General features: G+C 45.8%; 1 protein-coding gene across 1 annotated transcript in view; it reads right to left on the bottom strand.

Moving 5' to 3' along the window:
• Positions 1–250: 250 nt before the first annotated feature.
• FERMT3 (FERM domain containing kindlin 3) overlaps positions 251–22,398 on the bottom strand; it is a 108,293-nt gene continuing 86,145 nt past the window's right edge. The window contains exons 12-15 of the mRNA XM_078660551.1: positions 13,852–14,070; positions 3,194–3,318; positions 1,573–1,714; positions 251–1,122 (exon numbers count right to left, since the gene is read on the bottom strand). Of these exons, the coding sequence (XP_078516677.1) occupies positions 943–1,122; positions 1,573–1,714; positions 3,194–3,318; positions 13,852–14,070 (666 nt within the window). The 3' untranslated portion in view covers positions 251–942. The remainder of the gene's footprint in view (positions 1,123–1,572; positions 1,715–3,193; positions 3,319–13,851; positions 14,071–22,398) is intronic.

Raw genomic sequence — 22,398 nt, 5'->3', positions numbered from 1 at the left:
CACTCCTGAGTGATTTTCTGCTTTCCTGCAGCCAAGGGATACGGATATTCATTCCTTATTGTTTTTAGGAGCCTGCCTCAGATATTCCTTTTCTCTGGAGTGCAACCATGGTAGAAGGTGCGCTGCACATGCTAAAAGTATAGCATGAGTGTACTGCTTTTTTAGTTCCCCAAAGACTGGGCAAAGAGATCTGGCAGCCAAATTCTCTGATGGACAGCGTCCAACAATAACTTAACACGTCTGTCCAAACTTCCTTTGGCAATAAGTTACTGCAGTTATTAAAGACGATCAAGCAAAAGAGGAAAATTGATGTCTTATTTTCTATTTTAGTCAAGCATAGACATAAGAAGACATAAAATCATATAGTACAAAAAGAACTGAGTTGCACGGATTGGGGATCTAGACATAGCCATCACCCTTTTTTTTTTAGTCCATCAAGGGAGTTGCTTTGTGCCCGTTAGCAAAGAAAATCATAGCACACCCTGAGAAACACTAGATTCTTTTTCCATTTCTCATCGGTTCACTGGTCTCTGTAATGAACGTCCACTCGTGCAGCAAATGTGGTTTGCTACCCAGGAACATCTTTGCAGTACTCAGTCATCATCAAAGGGGGAACTGAACAGGGGAACTCAACCGAGTTGCCACAGCAATCTCTTTTCAATGATTGTCCTTAGTTATTCGTACCGTACACCGTTTGCCACATACAGGCCCAAATCCACTCCACTACGTCTAGTGTCCTTTATACACAGTGGATAATATTAATTATATGAAGCAATATATAGGAGTTGTAGAAATATAATACTGCCTAACAGCAGCTTGTGAGGGATATTAAAATGGAGGGGTAACGTCCTAGTGAAATCCAGAGGTAAAATGGTGATTTAAATGCTTTGAGAAATGGGAGTAAAAGTCTTTGGAAGATGAGGATGATAAAGTAGAGGGACTTCAGAGTGCTTCATGGCCACCAGTTAATTTGTGGAACAACTCTTCATTTAGAGTCTCGTTCTGATCCTTGGCCCTGGTGGACATGAAGATGTAACCTCCGATGTACTCATGGACGATCTTGCAATTGGCCGAGATGCAGCTGAAGGCCACATTGATATGTTCATCAAACTCGATAGCCACCTGTGGAAGGGAGAGACAAAAAGTGGTGAAACAAAGGTAGAAGATTGAGAAACAGTTACTACATGTCACAAACCTGTAGGATGCATTAAATAGTCCTTGTGCGATGACCAGGGAAAACTAACACGAGTGTCATTCATAGATTTATATTTCATCACTGACAGACTGTATCCTGTGACACTTCTCAGGAACACCACCATATAAAATAGTGTCACAAGGCACAAACAAAGATGCAGACTTGACACGTTATATGCAAACTGTCTCCCAAAGCAATGTACAAATAGATGGAACCCTTTTAAGATCAACTTTCTCCAAAATCGCTATATAAATGCAGAGTAGGACTTTCAGATGTATTGTCTCACTCACTAATTCACAGATTCAGAAACCAAACAAGCACTTTCAACTTAATTTACCCACAACATGAAGGATAAATCTTTTGTCTGAAGCTCTCACCTGCCGAATATCCCAGTTGACGTTCCACTGGCGCATGTTGCTGTAGCGCCATGTCTTCACCACGTCACCCACGCTGAGGTCGATGCGGATCAGGCGGTTATTGGCAATGCCCAAGATCTCATCCTTCCGGCAACCTTTGAATCTGTGCCATCGAGGAAGGAGGGTTAAAGACGGTTAATCCTTAAATGGCTATGGGCAGTACTATAACATAAGTCAGCGGTAAACAACATTTACGACGATTCTTTTTATCCGCGGGTAATCACAACGCGGTCGTTATCACGACCGCGTTGTGATTCCGCATACCATTACTCACCAAGTCGTAACAACGACTTGCGGGGGGGGGGGGGGGGGTGCTGGATTTAAAATCCAACACCTTCTCTAGTGTCCGCACAGACTGGAGTTGGAATGGTAAATTATACTATTCCAACTTCCAGCGCCCCCCTGCGCAAGTCGTTGTTACGATTTGCGGAGAAATGGTATGGGGAATCACAACGCGGTCGTGATAACGACCACGTTGTGATTCCCCGCGGAGAAATAGAATGCGGGAATTCATCATATATTCAAGTCAGCAGATCAACAAACGTTGCCAGTAAGCCCAGACCAGGGGTTGCGTCTAATATATTAGGAACCAGCATCCAGGGTAATTTTCGCTGTGCTCCTCTACCATCTTCCTTCTCTCTAATTCTCTTACTTTCCACTACCTCTCCTATTTTGTTCTGTAAGAACATTTTAAAGGCCCATCTGCTCCTGCTGTTACTGCTCAAGACTCGCAAGTTCAGGATCGAGGAGCTGGGAGCTACTCATGCCGAAGCCAGGTCATGCGGCTATTAGGTACACATGGCTTTCTCAGTGTTTGATTGAGTAGTTAATATGTGCAACTGACCTCACATGTTCACGATTAACGAGTTAGTACAGATATTAATTTCATATATGTAGCAGCACTAGTTGTACTTTGAAGCTCTGTTAATATAGACTGTGGTTTCTCAATGCAGGATTAGTGTCTAATATGTACATAAAACACCACCAGTGATGGTTTGAGTTGTAGTATGCACTGACTACCTCAACTTTCCAGGATTAAGGTGGTGTTACGTAAACATGATTTTTCTTGTCCTAGATTGAAGTGTTGGTATCGTCACAAGACCACATCGTTCTAATTTTTTTTATGCTAATGTAGACTATGACCTCACCAATTGAGGTGGTGGTTTGCAACTTCCGGAGTGCAGATATTCGGTATCTGTGAAGACTGACTGTAGCTCACTAATGTTGAGATGGCATGTTGTGGTGTACACATGGCCTTATAACTCTCCAAACGTAGGATGTTGTTGTGTACAGAAGGAAGTGCAAACCTCAAATCAGGTTAGTATTGAGCCACAGCATATTGAGATCTCAGTGTGTTCTAATGACGTCGGCAGTCCCAAGTGGGGTTGTTGGCAGGGTGTTCTCCCTCACTCTTTTGTGCACAATACTATCTGTAATCATCCCAAATGCTCTTCTATAGTTACATGGTAGGTCTTATGACGTTTGTGATTGATGATGCTCTTGATGTGGTCAACGTTCTTAACTCTAGTCAGAAACACTGACCGTAGAAACAAAACAAAAAACATTAAAAGTTCATCTGTACCTGACAAGAAAGTAGGAAACACCAAAATCTGGAAGAGACTGCCAGGCCTGTATAAACCTCATTTTGGCGTCCATTAGAGACAGCTGAGCAACGTTCTGGTGGGCTTCCAGGATACGCGGGGTTAACTGCAAGATAAGCAACCCAGTTCTTTAATGTTACACAATAGCACAAACAGGTCAGGATTACCAGTTGGTAGGCTAGTATCAGAACAAGAAAGGACCCTAGACCCGTGGTAGGAGTTTACCACCGTGAGACATCTAGCCTTGTGAGTAGTGAAAGAGAGCCTTTGATAGCACAAAAACTAGAGATTCCTGGTACCCATTAGGGAGAACATTTCGCCATCTACTGATGACCCATCAGTTTCAAAGATTGTACATGTATAGTGAGGAGTCACACCTCAATTTGAAGATGCTCTACCCAAGCCTAGATCATTACCTGGGGACATGCTAGCAGTGCTTCCGATACAATGAAACCACTTAAAAGAACCTTTGCCCAAATACAAAAAACCTAGGTACAAGGATGCTCAACTTAGTGCATGCTAATCCAATCAAATATGCAAAACACCTTGTTTCCACTGTATTAAAGCCCTTTTATAAGTTGGGGAAAGTTGTAAAAGTGCTTTTGCAAGCCATTACAGAGTGCAGGTAGGAGGAAGCGTGAAAGGGCCACCCCCCTCCTATTTGGTATTCATAATGTAATGGATCACTGGTTTGTGACAGCAATTGACGTTGCAAACTATATTTTAGTTATCGATCGGTTGTTGGTATGATCACTGATCTGCAAAGTTTAAACTGTTCACATGGGACAGCTTCCTCTTGGGAAACCGTGCCAAGAGCCTGGGCTCGGGGGTCAGAGATGGAGGAAAGAGTGGGAGCAGGCAGTGTTGATAGGAAATCTCTGGAGTCCACAGAACTGCATGAGTCAGATTTCTAACCGTTTGATGAAAGGGCTTAGTTCAATACACCGACATTGAATTTAGAAAGCCAAATGGACTGCAACTATGACACTAAATCAATGTTTTCAGGTTTCTAGCGGTGACTTTAGATGAGTTCAGGACACAGCGGCAATCCAATCTTCTGTTTATGAATAATACACTCAAAAATATCACTCAGAAACAGGGACATGTAACAAAGTATTTAATTTCAAATCCTTAGTCTAGTGCATAAAACATGAATGAACCACGCAGAATTAAAAAATAAAAGCAGCCATGTAATAATGAGCAAAGGCAAGATAAATGTTTCTAGAATTTTAGCGAGTCTCACACTTCTTAATACTCTAAACCTTTGCCCAAGTGCTATGCTAACTCTTAGCTAAAGCATTAAACAGCAAACCTGATGTTCAGGTTTCTGCGGATGGATCGCACATTATTGCTCTGAATAGCTGGTTTCAGCTATTCTTTATCAGAGTTCTGCTGAGGAAACAAAATATGTGCTCTCTGCGAAAAACGCCTTTTGTACAACTTCTAAAATCAACTCTCAAACGGACAGTTGCTGACTCAACAATCTAGTGTGACCTCTAGTGATAATTCTAGGGCGAAGACTTCCCCTAATCAGTGATAAAATCCTGTGGTTTATACACTGTGGGGCATATGTATTAAAGAGTTCTATCACCCTTGCACCACGCAATGGGGTGCAAGAGAGACACAACTCAAGTTAGATTTATCAAGCCTTGCTAGGCCATCTTGTGTGGCTTTGATAAATCTAAAGCAACGCAATGCATCGCAAATCTCTGCGTTGCGTTACTCTGCCCCAGGACGGCTTTCCATGGGCGGAGAGTGGGTGTACCCAGGCATCCACTTATGGATTTTGGCACATTCCCAGATTTACTAACTCTGGTAAACCTGAAATGGTTCTAAATGCTACGCCTCCCCAAGGGAAGGTGTAACGAGAAACATCTTTATTTTTCATTGGTATTTCCTCTATGTTTGCTGCATACTGCACACATAGAAAGAGAAAAAAGCCTCAGGAATTGTTTTTGTGCAGGAAGGTGTCCCCTCCTGCACGAAACAAATCCTGTTAAAACGCAGCGCCACCGGACCCCCCTGAGCCATAAAGAACGGAAAGAGCGTGGGTGGCCAGTTACTCTGAAGGACGCAGCAGCGCAGAAAAAGGTGGGCTAGGTGGTAACACAACACGGCAGCCATCTTGGAAAAGGAAGGCCGGTGGTGTGGCACAGCGCAGTAACGGCAAGATGGAGCATACCCTTCACCGTGGGCGGGCTAGGATAGCCAGACAACACCACGGAGTGGATCCCTATGTGCCTGAGGCCAAAACCGAACGAGTGTAGCCTAACAACAGGTCACAAGTGAGGTCCCCCGAACGCCGCAAGTCAGACAGCAGTAAGGAGCAAGTTTTCTCCTCAGTGCCAACATAGCAAGAAGACTAACCTCACCCAGCCAACACCGAAGCAGCAGCGGACACAGTGTGGCAAGCAACAGCAGCTGTGCTCGGAGGAGTCCTGGCGTCCGGCAACACAAGAACCAGGACAATAAGGTGGCCCAGCAGATTCACCTTCGGTGTCATCACAAGGGACAGAGACACCACACCTCCGAATAGCAGCCCACATCAAGAAACAGAGCAGACGGATCAACAGAAGAAGGACAGTCTGCCTACACATCTGGAAAGAAGAGGTCTTGATAGGATGGCCAACAGAGACGACAAATCGGCCAACGACAACAAAAAACTAAGGAAGGATCTGGCTGAATCGCCTATCAAAAGTAAAAACAACCCCAACATTGATGCAGCGATGGACACACTCCTCAAAAAGATAACGGAAGCCAACGACCTAGCCAAGGCCACGAAGAACTCCATGGACAATGTCCAGCTAGAGCTCACTGCTATACGAGCGGACCAGAACAGAATCGCCAGCAGAGTAGGGGAAGCAGAGAGGAGAATTAGCGAGATAGAAGATAGAACAGCCAGCACAGATAGAGATGTACGCTATGTCTTCAAGATATCCAGTGACCTACAGAGAATGTTTGCGGAACAGGAAGACAGGAACAGGAAAGGGAACATCAGGATCCTGGGGGTGCCGGAAGGGGAGGAAGAGGCCGCAGGGTCATGTGCAGCAATGCTAGAAACCCTAATCCCCAAACTGACAGGCCTCAACTTCGAAAGGAATTTCGAGATAGACAAGGCCTACAGAGTACCGGCGATGAAGCTGCAGCAGGCGAAAGGTCCGAGGACAATCATTTGCAAGCCCCTGCGAGCAAACCATACCGAAGAAATGTTTGCCTTCGCGAGAAAAGGCCAAACAGTGAAATGGAAGGGCCAAAAGATAATAATCACCCAAGACTTCTCGAAAGGAACGGTGGAAACTAGGAAAGGCTTCCTAGCGCTCAGGGGGAGGCTAAAGGAAGCTAATATCACGTGCAGCTTTGCAGGGCCCGCAAAAATGAGGATAACAGACAAGAGAGGCACGCGCACCTTTGATGACCCTGCTGTCCTACGCAAATACCTCCAAGGTCCGGAAACAGAGCTAATGGAAGAACCTGGCCCAGCGACAGGGAAAAGGAGGGCATCATCGGATGGCTCGGACACAGGCGAAGCAGGCGGCCGCTAAACACGAGGATACAACCCGGGTACCATAGCAGCGTCAACAAATCCAACAATGTCTACCTCAACACGCCAACACGGCGGCACCATAGACCATTATAAACAAGCATCCTCCTCAGAACTGCTAAGGCAGACCGTGACCCAGACTTACTAAGTACTCTGTTTTTCAGTCAAGAACGCTACATACATACTGCGACGGAAAGACCTGCAGGCGGCACCACAGAACACTCTGTAAGACACATCTACCTCAACAGACGCTTGATCTTTGAACACACCTTGAACTTGAACTCGGAACTTTTGAACTTTTTTCCTACAGTATTATGCATTGCTCAGGAAGTACGCACCACGTGCAGACACCAGCAGTCGGAAAAGAATATCCTTTACCTGAGAAGCACAGCACAGCGGGGGGGGGTAGTTTTTCGACCCCGGGGGGCGGGGGTGGAGGACCGTTGCTGTCGCACGTTTACAGTACATTGACGGGGGAGGGGGGGAGGGGGCCGGGCGGGGAGCCAGGCGGTACAGACAATCATAACCTTGTGGAGTCACTCATTCTCTTTTTCCTTCTTTCTGTCCTTTTACACACCACAGTCCCTAGGCACACCCCGGGGGGGGACCGCACATGCAGGGTGGGAGGTGACCTCTGTAGACCCAAATCTGCCACCATGGACCAACACTAGCACAGGCGCAAGCACAAGCGAAACACACAAACCACCATGACTACACCCACCACACAGTGCCTAGCGCAAATAGCGGCAGATATCAAGATTGTATCCCTAAACGTCAAGGGCCTCAACCACCCCGTTAAACGTCGGAAGACACTAGAGCACCTATATAAACTCAAGGCAGACATATATGTCCTCCAAGAGACCAGAGTGTCGGTAGAGGACGCAAATCGACTCAAGGCAAACTGGATAAGCGAGGTGGTATGCTCACCAGCCGTAAACAAGAAGGGGGGAGTGATCACTGTCATAAGCAAGAAAGCAAAGTTCAGGGTACACGACCACCAAGCAGACACAAAAGGCAGAAGATTACTCACTTGCATCAAAAGAGGACAAGAGACCATACACATAGCCAACATCTATGGCCCGAACTCGACAGACAAAAAATTCTGGGATGAGGTAGGAAGCGAACTTAGCGACATCCCACCAGGGGAACTACTAATCGCAGCAGGGGACATGAACCAAGTGATGGACAACGCCACCGATAGGCACCCACACAGGACCAGCCACACAACGCAAGAGCAGACAATACTCAAAAACCTATGCGCCAAACTGGCGCTGTCAGACCCATGGAGACTACAACACCCCAGCGCCAGAGAATACACATTCTACTCGCATCCACACAACTCATACAGCAGAATTGACTACATACGCATGTCCGCCACGCACACACACCTGACTGAAACAACAGAAATAGGCCCCATATCAATCTCAGACCACGTTCACATCTCACTCTCCATAAGCGGAAAACACAATGAGAAACCAAACCGCAGCTGGCGCCTCAACAGCAACATACTAGATATCCCAACTAACATAACTGAGGTAGAAGAGGCGATTAAGGAATATCCAATGTTCAACGACACCGCAGACACTGACACCATTACCTTATGGGAAGCTCTAAAAGCCACTATACTGGGCAAGCTCCTGAGCATCAAAGCCAGGATGAACAGGAGCAGGAACAAAAAAATCACAGAACTGGAGAGCCAGATAAAGGAACTAGAAAAGAACCACATCGTGAACCTGGTAGACAGGAACACCCTCACCACACTCACAAAGAAGAAGTATGAATTGAACAGGATACTAAGTGAAAGGGCTAACACTTGGATTAACAAATACAAATCCATTAACCTATGCTCAGCGAACAAAGCAGGCAGGGCCCTAGCAGGATACCTGAAAGCCAAACAAAGGCAACACTCGGTCGCATCGATCACAGACAAGAACAACCATACCCACACAAACAACAAGCTAATCCTGGAAACCTTCAGGGGTTTCTACAAGGAACTGTACACAGCGGACAATTCACTAGGGGCAGACGGAGGCGCAAACTTGTTAGACAAACTTGACCTGTCCAAACTAAGCAATGAACAAAGAGACTCACTAGAACAGGACATAACGGGAGCCGAGGTGGGGATGGCTATAGACTCGCTGAAACCAAATAAAGCACCAGGACCGGACGGTTTCACGGCGGCATTCTATATACAGTTTCAACCCCTGCTAAAAGGGACATTGGTCAGAGTCTTCCGGACGTGCGCAGACAGGGGCAGTATGTCCAAATCGATGGCGGAAGCAAACATCGTCGTCATCCCCAAAGAAGGGAGGGACCCACAGTTTCCGCAAAACTATCGCCCAATCTCGCTAATAAACGTTGATTGTAAAATCTACGCAAAAGTAATGGCTGCAAGGCTAAACACATACCTACCTCATCTCATACACAAATCGCAGGTAGGCTACCTAAATAACAGACTCTCACAGGACAACACCAGACTACTCTGCCACCTCATAAACCGCACAGCAAACAACATGGAGAAGGCAGTCATGATCGCGCTTGACGCAGAAAAGGCCTTCGATAGAGTCTTGTGGCCTTTCCTCGACCAATGCATGCGCAAATTCGGATTAGGGGATAAATACCGAGGTATGGTCATGTCACTCTACAAAAGTCCCCGTGCACGAGTGGTGGTCAATACGGCCACGTCAGAGGCCTTCTCCCTGGAAAGGGGGACGAGGCAGGGATGCCCTTTATCACCAGGACTATTCCTACTTGCACTAGAACCACTCCTCTACATGATCAGGAACAACCCGCAAATAACAGGTGTACAAGTAGGAGGGCAAGCCTTCAAACTGGCTGCATATGCCGATGATATCCTGATCACCACATGCGACCCAGAAACATCAATAGAGGCCCTGATGCACACCATTGAGGAATATGCACAGGTCTCCGGATATAAACTAAACCGCGATAAATCAGAGTGTAAACCGATGAACTGCCACACAACAAGGACAGTCCTAGGCACGTCCTGACTTGCGTGGCAAACAAAACCCCTGAAGTACCTGGGCCTCCTCTTCGGAAGAGACCTTGGGTCGACCCTAGATCACAACGAGGAGGCAATGCTGAGGAAGATCAGGAGCAAGCTAGAAGCTTGGAGTCCCAAATTCATCAGTTGGTGGGGCCGAGTAGAGACGATCAAGATGATGGTCACACCAATGCTAAACTATCTGCTGAGCATGCTGCCACTAACCCTGACTTCAGATTTTCACAAAAATATAGACAAAGCAATCAATTCATTCCTCTGGGGGGGGCAAAAGGGCCAGAATCAGCCTAGCAAAGCTGAGACTAAAGAAAGACCAAGGTGGGCTGAACCTTACAAGGCCTGCCTAGCAAAACAGGGCATACACTGGATCTCCCCGACACCAGAGTACGTGCCGGTCTGGCTAGACCTTGAAAGAGGCATCCTGGGGGGAGCAGACCCAATCATGGCGCTAACGGACAACAGACTCCCTGAAGCAAAGAATGCAATCATCAGGAACACTAAGACGGCGCTACTAAGGGTAGATAAGGAACTGGGAGTCAGCATCAAAGGCTCCAAATGGGAATCAATATGGTAGAACTCCAAGGTAACATACAAAGGGAAGACACTGGAGAACAGAGAGTGGTACAGCAGCGGCATCACGACACCGATCCAACTAGAGCTGGGCAACAACCCACTCACTTTTGAAGCACTGCAACGCACGCACAAACTACCAAACAAGGAGTTCTATGTTTTTCTCAAAATCAAGGCGGCCCTCACAAAAGCCAACCTCTCGAAACACAAACCAACCATCATAGAGTTCTCACAAAATCTAAACAAAATAGGCCACCAAACCGCCCACATTTACAAACTCATCACACCAGGTACCACAACACTAAACAATAAAACACTAACATTCTGGGAAGGGGAGTTACAGAGACCATTAAACGAAGATGAAAGGGCCAGATTATGGACCTCAGCATCCAAAAACAAGGTAACCCCACAACTAGCCCAAACTAAATACTGGCTACTACACAGACTACACTGGACCCCGGCCAAGCTAGAAACAGTAGGAGCTAGGGAGAGCGACAACTGCTGGAACTGTCACAAAGCTAGGGGGGACCTAGCCCACGTCCTATACGAATGCCCCACGGTCAAGCCTTTCTGGCACAAAGTATACAACCTCATAGACACGATCACAGGCTGACACACACAAAGAGGCCTAGCAGGCATAACCATGGCCTTCCTGGCTACTGAGCTCGAATCCAAGGAGAACCGCGAACTAGTTGACGTTTTGCTAACGGCAGCCGCCAAAACAATTCTAGGGAACTGGAAGAACACGAGCAAGGCAACGTTCAAACGTTGGTTCAACTGGATAACATTCCTACGAGGGGCAGACAACATCACCACCAATCACCAAGCCGCAAACCACAGGGCCAGAGGTGACATGTGGGCGGCCCTGGATGCCCATTTGGGGCGATAAACCACCCCCCCTTCTTTTTCCCTCCTTCTCTCTCTCTCTTCTCCTTCTCTCTCGTGCTCCACCACAAGCCAGACAGTATACTTGTCGTAACAGCCAATAATTGTGACAAATGTTTTCTTTTTATCTGTATATGTCAAATTTATTCCAATAAAATATTTTGAGATTAAAAAAAAAACGCAGGCACCTGTGCACCATGGTGAAACGAGCCTGCGTTGGTGCTAGGTTCCAAAATGACACCAGTGCAAGGACAGGACAGGACAGGAATGCCCTGTCTTATGTTAAATAGAGTGCATCCCTGCCGTTTCCCTTTCACACAAGCAAGGTGACTTGCCGCACTGCGCGAAAGCTACATAAATATACCCCACATATGACTGCTGATTTCGTCCCATACTTCGAAAAAATCATCTCTATCCACATGTTGATCTAAGTATTCATCTTTGTAAACAAAAAAACATGGTTTTCTACACTGTAAGGGGCCATACTTAAATGGATGCGTCCATTTGACAAAAACATGTCAGCCCACAGAGTGGGAGGTCATGATGATATCAGCATTTTTTATGAGTTATAAGAATTTTACACTTTCTATAAGAGAGAAAGTAAAACTAACATCAGTCACTGTATGAAAACAGTTTAAATAAATGAGAACTCTCACCATTGTTTACCCTGATCTCTTTACAAATGGGAAACTTGATTCGGTAAGGTATTTATTTTTCAAAAAAGCAGCATATGTCCCTATTTGGGAATGCAATTGCAATTATGGAGATTTGCTGTTGTTTGCATTCTCTGTCTTTGCATTTGACGGCAATCGAAAGGGTTGCAAATTGTAATCTGCCAAATTAATATTCATTAAGCTGTTTGAGAATGGACAATATGCAATATGATCTTTTATTATATAGTCACACTGCAAATCCCATCCATTCCCATTCGCAAAACAGACAATGTGCAACTGAACAGCACTGGTTTGCGAATGCAATTAGCACATCCGGTCCCTAAGTTGTTATTTGTGTATCTTTTACCTGATGGCGCCGCGGCCAGGGCGACTGACGCTGGAATCTGGGGACCACGGTTCGATCCCCGGCTCCGGCGGCAGGTTAGCCCAGCACCATGTGACTCTGGGCAATAGCTTGCTTAATCTTCCCGACGGCCCCCCAGCGCCTAGAGACCCTTACGGGTGATTGTGCGCTTTACAAATGTGGACTTTACTTTTTACTTTACTTTTGCTTATCTAGACCTTTAATATTGGATCCCTTATGAATATATGACGTATGCTACTTTTCTAAATTGCCAGCTTGCTTGCACAGTCTTGATTCGACTGGCGAAAGCATAATTCTTCATTCACTCACTTCAAAACTGTTCCCAGCAGGAGTTTCTCATTCAATTTGGCCAATGCATCGATTATGTGAAGCAGGTGATAATTACTGGGAAGTATTTCCTCCCTTTTTTGAAACGTTTGAGCTGTTTTGCTGCTCTTATAATAAAAAGTGGTAACAGCACCCGTCCATACTGTATTGACAGCAGCTGAAGTGCATCAGACTGGGTCTTCCCTGTAAAGATTTGCCTGCGTTCTGTCTGGGGTCTCAGCTTCACTTGCTTTTTTTGTGGAAACTTGCTGCCTCAACTGGTATTGGGAGCCCTGATCAGACAAACAGTAATTGGGCTCACAGCTCCATTCATCCGGTAAAGGTCCATGACAGGAGCATATACCTGGGCTCTTTCTGCCACCACATCAGTAACTAGAAACTTGATATGACACACACACTGTTGAAGACTCAACAAACACAACTACTTAATGGGTAGACATTGATTAACTTTCCGCCTTACCAGCTGATGTGGCCCTTAATCGTGTAAAGCCATTTTCTTCTGCCATCTTGCCAGTAACCAAACCCTTGCTTGACTGCACTTGCGACTGACCAACATCATATTGGTAAACGCATCTGTAAACCAGTTTTTAGCTTCAGGCTGTTCACTTACATTCAAACATTAAAAGATGCTTGACATAGCATACAACAGAGGGGTAACACCTTCCAAACAGGCGCAGGACTTTTGTCTCATGTACATTAGTGGGCTTCTGACTTCTGTCCAATCAGTAATAGACTCTTAGCTGGGCATACTTTTGAGAGGTTATTTACAGCTGGTAACCAACCAGTAGGTCTCCATGATTGGCCTGATACGCCCGGAGACAGGAAAGGATGTTACAGGATAGAGGGAATGGGAACATCTTTGTGGGTGGAGAACTTGTCCCCAATAATCTATTGTTTCACTAGACAGATCATTAGTGCATTGCAGGTAGTCACCCTAAAGGTCTCTAACAAGCAGGCAGGCATAGTGGGAGGAAGCTTGGCTTCTCATCTTCACCCAACCAGTGAGAGGACACATTTCTGGACATAATACTCAGAAGGGACTTGAAGCACCTAAAACATTTAGCTCTTTCCTTCCACCCGGCTAGTAAAGGGGCAGTTCATAAAACAAACAACAGTTGAACTATCACCTCTACTTAATTAATAGCAGACACTGTATCTCCCTTCTCCACCCAATCTACAGTACATCCCTTTTCTGTTCATTGTTCTGACCACACTAAAAGGTCCTCACCTTTGGCACTAATACAACAGACCCTCACCTGCTTGGGTTTGAACTTCTTCTGGTAGCGGGGTGACACCAGAGCTTGCGTATTGACGTTGTCGGAATCGGCAGAAACCTGCGAGCTGTCCGGGTTCGATTTCTGGAGGGTGAGGAAGGATAGGATGTTCTCGATTTCCGACTGGTATGTGCTGTCAGCCATGGTCTTGCCTTTTGCAGCAAGGCGGCAGGCTGCCATCCAATTGGCATATTGATGCTCCTGAAATACCAGCATGAGACAGAAACACAGTTACTTAAGCTCTGCAGGTTTGGTTTTGTGTATCACAGAACTCTGTTCTTAACATTTCTTTCTAAGACTCGCGCCTGAAAAATTAAAGGATGCACCTCTTCAATCTGTTATTGACATCTCTACTGCTGGTGATCTAATGTCTCCATCTTTATTCAGATGGGCATTACTCATGCTGAAAAGTCTGTTGTAAGGCTCTTGGGATGATAGAAGTATAAGCAAATAGAGTGACATTAATGTGTGATTCCTGGTTACTGGAATGGTGTTAATTATGGACCTTTGGACAGAGAAGCATTGTACACTGTGGCCTCACTCCAGTTGTAACATATTATTTGTCAACAGATCCGGTGTCTGCGTGTGATAGCAAGGCTTGTACCTGACCTCAGACTGCGCCATAATCCTAGCAACCTACTTTCAAACTGTTACGATGTTACAGAACCTGATGCTTGGCTGGGATATGTAACTCTCAACATCTAATGTTATACTTCTAGGCCGCTCCAGGGACTGCATGTCAGGTTCTGACATCACTTCAAAAATGTAGAATTGAATGTTAGATCTCTCCACAAATTCAAAACCAAGCTCTGCGTTTGCACCAGAAACCTAATATAAGACTGTGAAATCACTCTAGAAACATTGGGGTATATTTATCATAGGTTGCTTCGCTTTTGCACCACGCTGCCGAAAACGAAAGCGATGCAAGAACAATAGTTACTTACCTGTAATCTGTGGTTCTCCAGTATTGGTGTCTTTCATAGATTCACATGCCTGAATCATTCCCCGTCGTCGGAGTGGGAGTCCCACGGTATATAAAAAAGAAATAATATGCTATAAATACATAGCAAATACCAATAAAAAACAAACCAGGAAGTAAAGTAGCCAAAGCTACAGTAGAAAAAACTTCCACATTAGTGACTATCCCTGTCATTTTGTATAGCCCAAACTGCAGCCAATCAGGCGACAGCACCCACTAGAAGGTTCCCCCCAGAGGCTCAGGCTGTCAGATTTTGTCGCACGGAGTGATAGTAGACCAAAGTATCCTAAGAGCCTCTGAAGGGGAGGTGGGCGGGTGCATGTGAATCTATGAAAGACACCAATACTGGAGAACCACAGATTACAGGTAAGTAACTATTGTTCTTCTCCAGTATTAGGGGTGTCTTTCATAGATTCACATGCCTGAATAAGAGTAGATAGCAGTAAATATCCTTGCTAGGCAGACGCCATAGTAACCCAGCTTGTCAAACTGTGCACATTATCATGAAATATATAAAATGCATTAACATAGCCTGAAGCATGATAAAATGCATCTAGTGATAAACGTTCACACTGAAAACGGTATCAGAAGCGTCTGACTGCAGGAAAAAAGGAGGTGGGAACAGAGGCTCACCTTAGCTGAAAAGAGTACATAGAACTGCTTGACCCCTGGAAACATCGGTCTTACTGGCTGCAGCCAACAGTAGTGATTGGTGAAAGCAAGGCTGCTAACCTAGGTTGCCGCTCTGCCGAAGTGCTGGAGAAGAACTCCAGCAAACAGAGCAGTTGAGGAAGACATTGCCCTGGTAGAGTGTGCTCTAGGGGCTGCTAGCAAAGCTGTTCAACTTGTGCATGGCAAAATATCGATCGGAGCAAAAGATCAATAACGCAACTGTTCGCCCAGACTCCGTTGGGTTTGAACTAATCGTACCCTAGTTAATAATAATAAATTGATCAGATCTGCGAAAACCGAACTATCCCTTGTAAATAGAACATTTGAAACTTCTCCTATTATCAAGTGTATGTAAAAACCCTTTTGTTGATAGTGGTGGAGGAAAAGATGCCTTTAAATTTACAGGCTCGATCCGAAAGAAATTCCGGAGGCACGGTAAGTATGAATTCCGGAGTAACTCGAACCACCACAGAGTTATAGTGAACTGTGTGAAAAGGCTAGAGAATCGAAAAGACCTGAACCTAACTGACTCTAATAGAGGACTGTCAAATCCAATAAAAGGAAAATTACACCTTTCTAAGTCATCTTAGATCATCACTGAGGATAGGTGTAAAGGATAGCACATGAACTGCCCTATTACCACATTGAGATGTCTCGATGGTAATGGACGAACTGGCGGAGAAAAAACATTTTGAAAATTCCTTTGAAGGATTGATTTATATATTTTTGAGGACTAAAAAGATGTGATCCCATCTCGTCGGCATCTGGAGCTGCTGCCAGTTAAGGAACTAGTAGAGTTGCATGAGGCAATCCTGAACTTGCCAGCTAAATGAAAACAAACTGGAAGATCCTTTCTGTTTTAAGAGTAAAAGGATGAAGTCTAGCCGAACAATATCAGATACCGCAAAAATATTTGCATTTGAAACCTTGTCCCTGTTATGGCTAACACTCCCTTGCAAACCGCAGGGATGTTTAGATAGGCGAACCAAAGGTAATCAGGGGCTAGGCCACTGATCTCAAAGATGGCTGTTCCGGGTGATAAACCTGGCCGCTCTGGAAGAAAAATAGATCCGGAGGTGGACACGTCCGAATTGATTCGTACTCCGACTGTAAAAAAGAGAAACTCAGTAAACCAGTCTTGGCGAAGCCATCGGGGGTAAAGAGGAACCCTCGACACCACTCTATCTTGTTCTTCCGGAGAACTTTGAGACCCAAAGGTATCGGTGGAAAATGGAATTAGATTGAGATCAGTTGGACGACAAACGCATTTCCCTGTAAATCCTTGTGGGGATGCCAACTTGAAATGCACCAGTATGTGCTGTTCTTCTTGGTCGCGAAAAGACCAGATCTGGATGCACCCCTCTGCCGAAATTTGAATCCACAGTCCGTAGAAGAAAAACTCACTCGAGAGTGGAAATTGTCGTCCTGCTGAGAGTGCCTGCCAGACTGTTTCTTGTACCAGGAACATGGAATCGCCAGAAAGTTGTGTGCGTTGTATCGCTCATGCACATAGATCACCGGCTTCCTGAGACAACAAAGCTGATCTAGCCCTTTGTGTTTAGTGACATAGTGCACACCAGTTGTATTGTCTATGCGCCACAATACAGTTGTCTCCTTGAAATTATTGCGCAACAAAATTGGAGGGCAAGGAAGATGGCTATTAGCTCAGCAGAATAATGTACCAAGCCCCATATGAGGGCTCCATTTCCCGTAGACCTTCAGCCCCTAAAATAGTGCTCCCCAATTCCTGAGGGATGCGTCTATGGTGATTGTGCAACTTGATACCTTTTTGAGGGAAAAAACACACCTTGTGTACAAATTCTGTCTTGGATTCACCCAAGAAAAAACCTCTCGCATCGAGGAGTGATTGTAATGAGATCTTCAAATGAATCAGAGACCTGAAACACTGCTTATGCAGTTGCTTTAGCAGCTTTATCCTGTGCAGAAGGACACCCACAGGAAGCCGGTGGAGGTCATGGCCAGTTGAAATTTGGAGAATCTAATGAAATAGACTAATGTACGTAAAATAAACAGCAAGAAAGAGCTGCAGGCTTCTCATTCGCAAGAGACAAACACCCTTGCTGAATTTGCATTGATTGTTGATCCTAGAAAATCCTGTGTCGTAACTAGGAATAATTAGGACTTGACATGGTATATTGATAAAAACCAGGCATTGAAACAGTGACTGCAAAGTCTGGATGTACTGGATTGCCTATTAAGAAGAGTGATCCTTCGTAAATAAACTTGTCTCAGAAATGATGAATGCGTATGTATTGCAGACACAGAGAGGCTGCCAGAATCTAGGTAAGAATCACGTGGAGTGGACCGAGAGTCCTAAAAAGATAGGCCTGTGATAGAAAATGATTATAACTTAGAGTATAGATCAGCCACTTCCCGTACTGTGGAAGGATTGGCACCTGAATCTTGACACTCTGGAGGTCGAGTGCACCTGTCAGGTCCTCTGGCAGTAACATTTGAAAAACCTTCTTGAGGTACAATCTTTGAAAAAAATTTTTTCGCAGAGATGAGAAAAATCCGGCGCTACATTTCTGACCAGCTAGTTGATGAGGATCTGAGAGAAAAAACCTAACACCTTATTAGATTCAGAACCACTCCGACGGTCCCTGATGTATCCATAAGTCAATTTGTGAATGACTCGCGCAAATGAGGTGAATGCGGTCATCCTGAAGGCGTAGCAGAAAGGAAATTGCCAAATTCTAGAGCATGCTCTTTTGACATCACAATTAGAATTCCCCACAGATAAATGGCATTGGTGACCAAATTAAATCCCAGAGATATTCCACCCTTATCCCACTTGGAAAGGAGTAATGATGGGCTTTAAAGTAAGTCGTAGTTTCTTGGAAAAAACGACTTCCTGTATACGATCTAGAGTCGAATCATACAGTTGCATACCAGATACTGGGTGGAACTTCTTGGATTAAAATGTGAAAACTGTCCTCGGGCACCCCGAAAGGGTTGAAACCCGTACTGTAGAGAATCGAAGGCGCGGTATTGTCTGGTCAATATGATGGCCCAGAAGTAACAACTATAAAAAAAAGGTACGGCCATTATCTCAGTTTGAACTTGTGGGCGAGGAACCAAGGGTTCTTCCAACCCCAACTCCGCAACACAATACTGCAAAACTTGGAGATGTAATGTGCACTGCACTGTGTTTTGTTGATGATTATCTTTTTCCATCCTTTTTGTTAAAAATTCTAGAAGCGTCAGTTTAGGGGTATTGAAGAAATACGCACATTCTGTGCCCCTATGTCAAAATTGATCCTGTCTAGAGAGCTAAAAGATTTCCAGAGAGACACCAGCGCCGAGCTTTTGGCTTAAGCAGAGCTCAAAATCTCTGCCAATACAATATTTGAAGAGAAAAAACCTTCCGCCTCTATCCTGGTGACAAGGGCTTGACGAAAGCGCGTCACCGTTCCTTACATGAGGAGGGTAAATCCGTCAACATCCGCCGGAGGATAGAATAATAAAGATTCATGCAAGATCTCGTCAAAGGACAGGACATGGCATCCCCAAAGAAACCAAGGCTAAGAGTCTGGTTAAGTCTTAAGCCATTCTAAGAAAATATGGCGTCGCGTAAAAAGACATCACTCCATCCGGAGGATCTTGCTGAAAGGAGGCTACGACTAATAAGTAGGCTAAAGGAACACTGTACATAAGCCCAACTGGATCAAGCGTCGACAAACCTGACCATGGACTGGGTCCAGCATCAGAGAGGTCAACAAAAGAAAATTACCCTCAGTGTCCGCATAGGAAAATTGTTTCAGACTTAAACCACTATGGAGGTGACCGCTGACGCTGTCAGTCTATAAACCCTCCGTAGACGTACTTTTTGTCGTCAACGAAACTGACCCTTAACTTGGCCAACATTCCACAATAAAAACTCACCATCACGGAGGATGATTGATGAATCGAGTATCTTGTCGACTTAGAATGTCGTCGACGAGCCTGCTAGTGACTAAGCTGAACTGTCGTCAATGGGCCAACTGTTTACGGACCTAAAGCCTGCGTGCCAACTGCCGATGTGCCCACTGTTAATGGCCCCAACTGCACTGTGTATAGGCCAGCCTAGAGATGCCGGGCCCATCACATGTCAGAAAGGGCCCCTGTCAGTGGCCCACTGGTATTGAGCCAACCGTCGTCAAAGCTTTCAGTTAACTCTGTCAGCTGAATAGGCTCTCGAACGCCGACGAGACTCTTCACCGTCGACGAGGCACCTCCCCATCGACGAGGCTCCTCACCGTCGATGATTGCTCTTCAGCGTCGACGAGGTACACCCTGTCCCGTCGACGAGGTACCCCACCGTCGACGAGGCTCCTCACCGTCGACGGTTGCTTTCCAGCGTCGGCGAGGGACACTCTTCACCGTCGACGAGGCTCACCGTCGACGGGCTCACCGTCGACGAGGCTCACCATCAACGCGGTCGCCGTCGACGGAGCTCCGTCGACGGAGCTCCCTCGTCGTCGACGAGGCTCGTCGGCGACGAGGCCCCCTCGTCTTCGACGATGCTTCCCGTCGACGACGCCACCATCACCATTGACGTGGCTTGTTGTCGACGAAGCCCCTTCGTCGACGACGATGCTTTCCGTCGACGACGCCACCATCACCATCGACGTGGCTTGTCGTCGACGCGGCGAAACTCGTCGTCGACGAGGCTCATAATAGACGAGGCAAATTTGCACTCGGTTATAAGGCTGTTGGTCGACGAAGCTCTTTGTCGGCTGCGCAGCTCCCTGCGACTTACAACCAGTGCATAAGAGGGCACTGTCAACAGGATCCTGCAGCCCTGTGACACCGTAGAGCACCAGTGACGGCAGAGATTGCCGTCGTAGAATACCAAGAGCGTCTTGTCAACAATCTGGCACGTTCTCAGAAGAAAAGTGCGCAGAACGAGTCTAAACGCCTGAGAGAAAATCTCCTGGGCGTAGATGTGGGAGGCAGACTCAGAGTAGGTCAATGACCCTTTTTTGAAGCAACCTCAGCTTGGAAGCCAAAAACATCAGTGCAACATAAAGGCGCCATATAAATAAAGAAAATCCTCCCACATCAGAAGGGGGTAGCCAAATCACAAGAACATCCCCTTCTTATCCTACCATGTCAGCGACAGGCAGACAAAAAGATCCCTGTATTCGTGAAGATAACCTGAAATGGTCTCAGCTTTCCACCAGTGACACAGGGTCAACAAATAGACTTCATGTGAGAAAAACATCACAAAATTTAAAATATATATGAAATAAATAAAGAAACTGAGCAGAGCTCAGGGAGACTCCATGCACACGACGTGCGGTAAAAAATCTGACAGCCTGAGCCTCTGGGGGGAACCTTCTAGTGGGTGCTGTCGCCTGATTGGCTGCAGTTTGGGCTATACAAAATGACAGGGATAGTCACTAATGTGGAAGTTTTTTCTACTGTAGCTTTGGCTACTTTACTTCCTGGTTTGTTTTTTATTGGTATTTACTATGTATTTATAGCATATTATTGCTTTTTTATATACCGTGGGACTCCCACTCCGACGACGGGGAATGATTCAGGCATGTGAATCTATGAAAGACACCCCTAATACTGGAGAACCCTTAAGTCGGATTCATCGAGCAGCACAAGACCACCTTAAGTGGCCCTGAGTTGCTTAATAAATCCAGAATAAAGCAATGCAGCACAAATCGCTGAGTTGCATTATTCTGCCTTGGGAAGGCGTTCCATGGATGAAGTGTGGGTATTCCCACACACCCACTGTGGATTCTGATGTATTCCCAAATTTACCAATACTGGTAGACCTGGGAATGCGTCCGAATGTGACGCCTTTCCAGGGGAGGTGCAACGAGTAAAAATATCTTTATTCTCCCTTTTACTTCCTCTTTCTAGGTGTACTGCGTTCTGCAGCGCACATAGACAGAAGAAAATGCCTCAGGGATTGTTTTAGTGCATGAAGGAATGCCTTCCTGCACAAAAACAGTCCTGCTCACAACACAGTCACCCTTGTACCAAGGTGCGAGGGTGCCTGCATTCGCGCTAGGCAACACATTGTGCGCCAGACCTGGGAAAAGACAGGAATGACCCATATAATGTTAAATACTGCGCATTCCTGCATTTTCCCTATCATTTTTTTTTTTTTTTTTTTTTTTAAAAGACCTTTATTGTCCAATACACATTTGTACACAGCATTTAGCCTACAACCCAGCCGGGCCAGCTGCGAGGAATGAAGCATTGCAGTAAATATGATAAATGAACACAGCTGTAAGGCCGACAACCCTGGGGTTCGGCAGCGCATGTTAACATTTCACGACATTGTGCATTCATGTGAGCGTTTGGCGTGACAAAAGTGTGCGGTCCACTCAGTTTTCTATATATAGGTTACGAGGTCAGATTTATGATAATGGGCTGGCACTCATCAAAGGTGTCAATGTCGGCCTAGGCCACTATGTCTTTCGCCCGTCATTGGGAAAGGTATCAACGTGGTTCGGCCTTCAAGCGGGTATGGTGCGACTTGAATGAGTGACTAGGTTGCACAATGTCCAAGCGTGTTGGGAGCACGTGGTCGCCGTGCTCGCCCACCCTGACAAAAGTGTCCGCCATTGTCCGCGACGCATAGATAATGCGTCTATGGCCCTAGTTGTGTCGGCTAAAGGGTATATAAAGTGTGAAATGCAAAATCGTATCGGTATGGGCATGGTCTTAAAAGGAAATAGAACTAGATCGTAAACGAACTACTAAACTGTAGCATAAAATACATAAAAGGCAGGTAGGGGTGGATAGGGGCAGAGATAGCCATATTGTCAGGAGGAGGGGGTGTGGAGTTAGTGTGTCAGTCGTGTCCTATGAGGCGAGCAGGCGGGAAACCCGGAGGGAGGGGGGAGGGCGGA

Source organism: Lissotriton helveticus, chromosome 9 (genome assembly GCF_964261635.1).
Source record: "Lissotriton helveticus chromosome 9, aLisHel1.1, whole genome shotgun sequence".
Classification (NCBI taxonomy): Eukaryota; Metazoa; Chordata; class Amphibia; order Caudata; family Salamandridae; genus Lissotriton; species Lissotriton helveticus.
Note: the sequence above shows the minus strand (reverse complement) of the source record. Positions and strands in the feature narration are given on the sequence as shown.